Source organism: Orbicella franksi, chromosome 3 (genome assembly GCF_964199315.1).
Source record: "Orbicella franksi chromosome 3, jaOrbFran1.1, whole genome shotgun sequence".
Classification (NCBI taxonomy): Eukaryota; Metazoa; Cnidaria; class Anthozoa; order Scleractinia; family Merulinidae; genus Orbicella; species Orbicella franksi.
The window spans coordinates 20305001-20312500 of NC_138147.1; the positions used below are offsets into that span (position 1 = coordinate 20305001).

The 7500-nt window shown below is 39.1% G+C and overlaps 2 protein-coding genes across 2 annotated transcripts in view; one reads left to right on the forward strand and one right to left on the reverse strand.

Annotated features, from left to right (window-relative positions):
- The window catches only part of LOC145482640 (uncharacterized), a 13362-nt gene extending 10867 nt beyond the window's left edge, over window positions 1-2495 (reverse strand). The window contains exon 1 of the mRNA XM_081461250.1: window positions 1903-2495. The gene's annotated coding sequence lies outside the window, so the exon portion shown is untranslated. The remainder of the gene's footprint in view (window positions 1-1902) is intronic.
- A 2135-nt stretch (window positions 2496-4630) lies between these two features.
- Window positions 4631-6609, forward strand: LOC145481671 (uncharacterized). The gene is made up of 2 exons (XM_081460194.1): window positions 4631-5001; window positions 5425-6609. The coding sequence occupies exons 1-2, from the start codon at window positions 4887-4889 to the stop codon at window positions 6261-6263; spliced, it is 954 nt and encodes a 317-aa protein (XP_081316320.1). The 5' UTR covers window positions 4631-4886; the 3' UTR covers window positions 6264-6609.
- The last annotated feature ends 891 nt before the right edge of the window (window positions 6610-7500 follow it).

Genomic DNA, 7500 nt, shown 5'->3' on the forward strand with positions numbered 1-7500 from the left:
TTTCGTTCCATTTGATTTTCGTCCCGGAATGTCTAATATTTTCAAATGGGTAACTCACATTTCCGAAATGCAACAAAAGAACTATAGCATTCAGTAAAGTGAAATTTGAGAGACTATGGGAACCACCGAAGTTTGAAATTTCTGGTCTAGAAAGCTGATTTAGTCGAGATTGAGGGAATTGACTTAGGCTAAAATATAAATACTTCCAGAAACGTGCACACTCCAGATAAATATTGACAGCGATTCCTTAACATCCTGTAGAAGTTTCTTCACCTAAACTCAACCCGCGCCAATCCACAGTCTTTAAGGACAATGCTTTAAACTAGATAAATGTTTCCTTTTATCGATACCGAATCATGAAGTTTTGCGTCTTTCAGTTCAGTCTTTTGTTTTATTTTTTTTTCTAGCGGCTAGCCTCATATCGATAAACAAAAGTGAGACGATTTGCCAATTTCTAATCCCTGGCCAACACGCACAAGAGGCGCTTATATCAATGAATATTGGTTGCGACCTTTCAACATTGAACGAATAATTTTAGCAACTGATCAAGTGAACAATAATTCAGTTTTAAAAAACATGGAAGATTTGTTTGGCATTAGTAGTTAAAACACTTAAAGTTGTCAGTAAACAAGGCAGTCCGAAAGTTGTCATGTTGGCTTCGTACTGACGGTGTTGTCATGTCGGCTTTGTACTGAAGGTGAAGTGAAACAAGTTCCAATGTTCTTTCTCCCTTTCTCTATATCGACTTATCAATGAATAAATCAATGAGTAACGGAAATTTCGTTGAAAAATGCAATAATATTGCATAATCTCACAAAAACAAGGACATTCGAGGTGTCTATTTCATTTACGTTGCCAAGTGTGGAAATAACTCTTCAAAATCCGTCACGGTTATTAGGCCAGCTAGTGCCGGCTGACTAGATCTTCCAAAAATTAGCCTCTTTCAATAATTGAAGTCACATTTCTATACGTGAAATGCTGCCCTGACGTGCAGCAAATGTACTCCAGTTCAACTAGAGAGCTATGGAGCTGGACTGGACTTCTAAAGCATGCAAGTAAATCGCACTTGAAATAATGTCACATGCTTTCACTGCAGCAGCTGAAAACACAGTTCCGTGTTGTTTTTTTTTTCCTGAGGGTAAAACCACATATACTACCTTTCAACCGTTCTTTCCTCCTTTCTCTATATCACCTTATCAACGAACCATTGTTTACGATCTGTGTATCAGACATTGACCGAATTATTTTAGCAAGCTAACAATATAACGGTGCAGAAAACGTGCAAACCGCCTGACAGTAGCAATCAAAACATCACCAGTTGTTAAAGCACGAAACACAATCTAAAAGTGGACATGTTGGCTTTGCAATAGAAAGTGTTGTGTAACCGAGCAACTCCGCGGACGAAAACACAGTCTAGCCTTTTATAACCGTGTTGAAGCGAAATAAATACACCTGTTCTTCTTCCAGGTTTTACCCGCTACTACTGGCTGCTTACGCGAGCAAAGATCTGTTCTTTTTTCACTTTTTCACACACAGTTCACACACTTATGATTCAACTGTTGGTATTTACTTATCAGATTAACTATAAGTGCTAGATGCAAATGTTGGCTATTTTCGAGTGAATATTGACTAGGATCGACACATAAGTACTTGACAAAGTTATTTTGGAAAGAAATCAAAAACATGCAAATACCTTAATAAATACCTTTGACAAACACCGGTCTGAAAGTGCCGGCCGTCTTAATGTCTCGTTAATATATAACACCTGAAACACTGAAAGCACTGCCGCCTTAGCCCCATTATGATTAATGACATGCGCGGTTTCACGTCACTTGAAAACCTTCTGTTTCTGCATCGTTTTGATAGACACATAGTAGCATACGCCTCACTCTTTACGATTACCTTAGCGATGAATAATGAACATGACTTGTCCAAATGCTCGATCATTAGGCAATAGCCGCCCAACATGGGTTGGTTGTCAAAACTGGGATGAGCTCTCTTACCGTTGCCATGGCAGCATACGCACTGATTTGACCACAGCTTTCCTAATAGCTCGTTCCAGGCCTTTGGTTAACATATAAAATTGTGGACAACGCTGCGGTACGGCACGTGCGGTAAGGGAGCTGTTTAGCTGTTGCTGCTCACCAACTTACAGTAACTCTGGTACAGCCAGGCTGCACTCAGGATATCAGTGCTGTCTGAGACGGCGGAGTGTCCCCCGGGAATGTCATTCAGATCTTACCAAGTCTTTCCGCGCGCTTTACTCCTTTGTTTCCAGTTTAAACTCTGCACGCGTATTCCAGCACGTAAAACGCGAGCTACGTTATAACGAACATCTACTGTTTTTCACTCTGATGAAGGTGGACAGTTGCCACCGAAAACTCAGTGAACAAAAATCTAAAGATTGGATATTATAAAGTCAAATGATCAAGTCTTTCTCCCCTGGTAGTTTTCAATTACTTTTTCTCAAACTTTCATAAATCGTTCGGCTTTCTTTTGTTTGCGTAACTACTTTAATCTAAAACTATCGTTTCTGTCAGGCTAAATAGGTTTATACATATGAACAGAAAGTCAAAGTGGTGAGGTTTCAGGAGACACATTTATTAGCGAAAATGTTAAATAAAAATCACACAACTCTAGAATATCTAAAAATCGTGATTTAAGCTAAGAACACGAACGTAATTCATGTAAATGTACTCTAGGTTGGCTGTTGGTGACTCCATCCTAAGATTACGGTTCTGAGTCAGTTATCCTGTAGAAGAATCTTCACATACAAAACACTCGTGCAAATCCTCAGTCCTTGGAAACAGGACATCTCAGCAACAAGAAACGTTTTTATTTAACCTGATATTTTGATCGTTGTAGCCGCGATGAATTTTCCGCTGGTGAATATTGAAGTAATACATCTTTTCAGTCTATATTGCGTCAGTTAAAGTTTGTCAAACGGTGTTATTTTAAGTTTGCCTAATATCTTTAAATAAAAGTGAAGCAATACTTCATTGAGTCCTCCAATTTCCAAACCCTGAACAGCACACACAAGCAAGCGCTCACCCATATCATAAACATATAAATTAATATCAGTTACGGGCTTTTAACATTTATCTTTTTTTTGGCAACTCAGTAAAAAAACATTTCAGTAAAGAAAACATGCAAACCCGATCGATCACCAGTTGTATAAGAAGACAGTATGGAAGCTGTTGACTTTGCACGTGAATGCGTTTTGTTACTTAGCAACGTCGACGAAACACAGTTTTTTCTTGAAAAGGTGAAGTGAATTTTATTCTGGTGCTCTTTGCCCCTAGGCCTCTATCGATATCAACTTATCAACAAATGTTGGTTACGGTCTCTCTATCAGACATTGATCAAATTTATGTGGTAACTGAACAATATTTCAGTTAAAAAACATGCAAATCTACTTAAGACTAAAAAAAAACATATTCTGAAAGTTATTGTTTTGGCACGCGAATTTGTTCCGTCACTTAGCAATGGGGTTCGACAAAACCCACCGGTAGTGCTTGGTAACCGAATGAGTTTAGCATTATGTTGTTAGATACACAGTCATGAGTACCGCCTCTATATTGATTTTTCAATGAGTATATCTTGTTTAAATATATCTTTCAATGTTTCGTGTGAGTATAAACAATATCCGGGGGGTCTTCCCTATGAAAATGAGAGAGACGTAAGCGGTGGTTTCTTGGGGTAAAAAGGTTATCACAATGCGTTTTAGGGTGTTGAGCCGAAAAATGCCAGGAACAATTTGTTACTCAGCTAGTTCAAACTGTTCAGTCATGGATGATATTAACAGCAACTCTTAGGGTGCGTTTCTTTAAGAAAATCCAAGATTGGATTCCTAAATCCGAAATCCGACTTTCTTTACAAAACAGATTAATCCAAGATCACTCGGAGCATGGTGCATCAAAGGAACCGAAGAATCCACTCTGTGCAAGGATTCTTCGGTTGCTTTGATGCACAATGATCCGAGTGATCTTGGATTAATCTGTTTAGTAAAGTCCGTTTTCTTAAAGAAACGCACCCTTAGATTATCAGAGTCACTTGTTATTTTAAAATTTTAATCTCTTACTCTTAATTAAGTGAACATAAATTTGAGCCACTTTCAAAATGGGACACTGTGATACCTTTATGTAGTTATTTTCAAAATTTCCGACGAACACCCTGTCATTTTTATACGGGAGTCCCCCCCCTCCGGAAAAGAATCTCGATAGAACAAAATCATTACGGAAGTCTATTCGGCTTACGTTGCTATACATGGTAACAACTGAAATATGATGTTAAGTCAACTAGTCCTAACAAATTTCTGCAAAACAATTTGTTAAAGGCATGGACTCAAACTGTTCTGATGAGGTATGCCTTGGAGTGTACGACTCAGTTTAGCTTGGACGTAATATCCTCGGTGGTAAGGTGTCATTGCACCACGACCTTGAACTGTAGGACTCATACGAGCCGCTGAAAAGTTAACATGCTCAAATTATGAAGAAATTCAACAACGACGATTCCCACTAAAAAATCTCGAGCTATGATCAGTTCTTTAGTCTAAAGCTGCTCGAAGGGTAAGAAGCTGAAGTCCGTAGCCCTAGTATCCGTTCACAATGTAGGCCGAGGTATTCTACGTTGGAAGTTAGAACGTAACATCGAAAGCGATATCAGTCGATATTTATTTCAAGAATAAACCAATCTTTCGAAAAAAAATCCAATGCTTATATCGAAACGCATTACAGATCATTATACATATTGCACGGTAAGTTCAAGTGCTTTGACACCTTAAAAACGAAAGTCGTGTGGAACATTTACCATAAGTATTTACCGTTCACAGCTGAACACGGTAACCCGGTAATTCAAAGAAAGGGACGAAAGTGACGAAGGCAAGGATGTCGTTTTCTCAGATTTCAATTAGCCTTTGTTTACTTCTATTCGTCGCTTGCTGTAATTGCGCTTCCTTCGTTAAAGATTCTGAAGTGAAGCTAAAAAGTGAGCCAGGAATTGGTAAGTAAAATGTGTGAACCAAGTAAGAAATAAAAGTAATCCTCATGATGTATTAGTGCAACAGAATAGTTGCACCTTTATAAGGCAAATGTCGAAACTCAGGTTTTCTCGTGCTTTTTCATACAATCATCGTATGAGTAACTTAGTCTTAAGTAGGGCACCGTCTCTGGACTCGATAGTTAGTGATTTTCCTCAGTTTTCCTCCTTGCCCGCACCACGGAGGTGCCCTCAAGAATTGTTGTCTTAAGTGACCTAACGCGAGTGAAAAGTAAGGTGTGATAAAAACTTGCCTTAGGTTATCATTAATGTCAAATAGACAGATTAATAGTTTGGTAGAGTAATTCCCATTCACATTGCTACCTGAACAAGCAGAGGAGCTCGACTAATTGACTAGTAATATCTTTTAATCTTTATCTTGAACAGGAACACATAAGCTGGGCGCTAGATATCGCCGACAGATCTGGATGCGCTTTTGTAGCCAAGGTGAGCAGTACAACCCTTGGACCGAATTATGCTGCAACGGCCACGTGGTTCCCAAGGTAGGAAATCGGACCAGGTGCTGCGGAGACAACTCATTCGATCCATGGTCCGAGATGTGCTGCGATGATACCACAAACAGTATTTTACCTAGAATGACGCAGCCAACCTGTTGTGGAAGTGATCTGTACGATGCAGCATCAGACATGTGTTGTGGTAGCACGGTATTTTATTCGGTACCCACGCAAGGCGTGTCGAGACGAACCCTAGCCTGCTGTGGAGATCAAGGATATGATACAAATAAACAAATATGCTGTGAGGAAAACTTATCACCCGTACCCCAGAGACCAGGAGCATTGCCAGGATGCTGTGGAAGTCGTGGATACGATGTAGCCTCCCAGTTATGTTGTGATGGTCGACCGAAACACAAACCAGGCAATATGTCAGCTTGTTGTTCAACTCACGCTTACGATATAGCCACGCAGTTATGCTGCAATAATCAGTACGTAGTCCACAAGGTGGGATTAAATGCAGCCTGCTGTGGAAGGTACTTAACCTACAACCCAGCCACCCAGTTATGCTGCAATGATGTCCCAATGAGCAACAGACACCCAATTACTGGAAGTGCCATGTTATGCTGCGACGGTGTCATGCAACCGAAGACATCTATAACCACAAGCTGCTGTGGAAGACTAGTATATGATACCACATCCGACCTATGTTGCGATGGTCGTATTCCAGTTTCCCAGTCGAGATTTGGCGGTGGCTGTGGAGGACTCGCATAACATGCAGCTCAGTTCCAGTTTATACTGCTGAAAAGCATTCCCATCGGATGATGACCATATTTTTCATATATCGCCTATATCAACCAACACTTAAAGAATAACAGCGAGGCAATAACAAATCACCACTTAAACCTACAACACATTGGCTTCACTGAATAAAATAATGTCACTTTAACAGAGAAGAAGATAAGTTGATATTGTAAAAAAGGCTCTTTTCATAAACAAACCTGCATACAGCTGTCAATTTGTACTACTCATTAAACATTTATATCAAGTGCATTGATTGTAGTACATTTTTCTATTTCCCCACCACCCCACCCCTCCTCCTTCAACGCCTTGAAAGCAATCATTTTGTCTTAGATCTAGCAAAAATGCTAGGAAATGGTTGAAAACTGATTAATTAAATAACAACAGTTTAATAGAATTTTTTTTGTGAATTCGAGTTCGACGTTGATAAAACATAAGAAAGCTGTGGTTAGTTTTTAGACGTTAAAACTACTATGTGTAACTTTTGTTTCTAAACTTTGTTTGATATTCCACGGTCGCGCTTGGTAAAATCCGATCTCTAAATGGAAATCAGAGTTCGAGAAGTAATATTCTCCTCCCGCGGTGAAAAAAATGTTTCTCCTATAAATAAACTGCTGTATAGACTTAAACATAACATGAGGCTTTACGGTGAGAGTTTATTTTATCGTACATTTTTTCCTTGCCTTACGTTCGAAAATATAATAAAATAAATTGCTTCAGGAATCTATGATTAAGAACTGTGGGTTAGAAAACCAATCTCATAGTACCCATGCCAAATAACAGATACTGGACAAATATATCTCCACTCAGTACTAAGCCACTGCCCATGATTTATTGGGCTCGCCAAATAACCCAACCATGAAAACTAACACTCGGTGAATTTTTAGGATTCCTCAAGTGTCTCTCATGAGAATAGTCTTTCCGAAGCCTGTATGTATGTATCTTTCTAATTTCGTTCTGTTTCACTGGCACTAAACCATTCCTCATCTACAACGGAAAAGGCAATAATCGCCATATTTTTAGGATTCCCAGGCTTGTTACTAAGAAATAATATTTCCTCTATTCTGAACGGGAGTAGCTATCGGTAAAGTGCCGCGAGTCGCAGTAAACAATCATACACAAGAATAAAGACCGGAAGCTATAAACAATATGAATATAGTTTAATAATATAAAGTGTTAAATTTGATTTTCGTAAAACAGTGCTCAATAC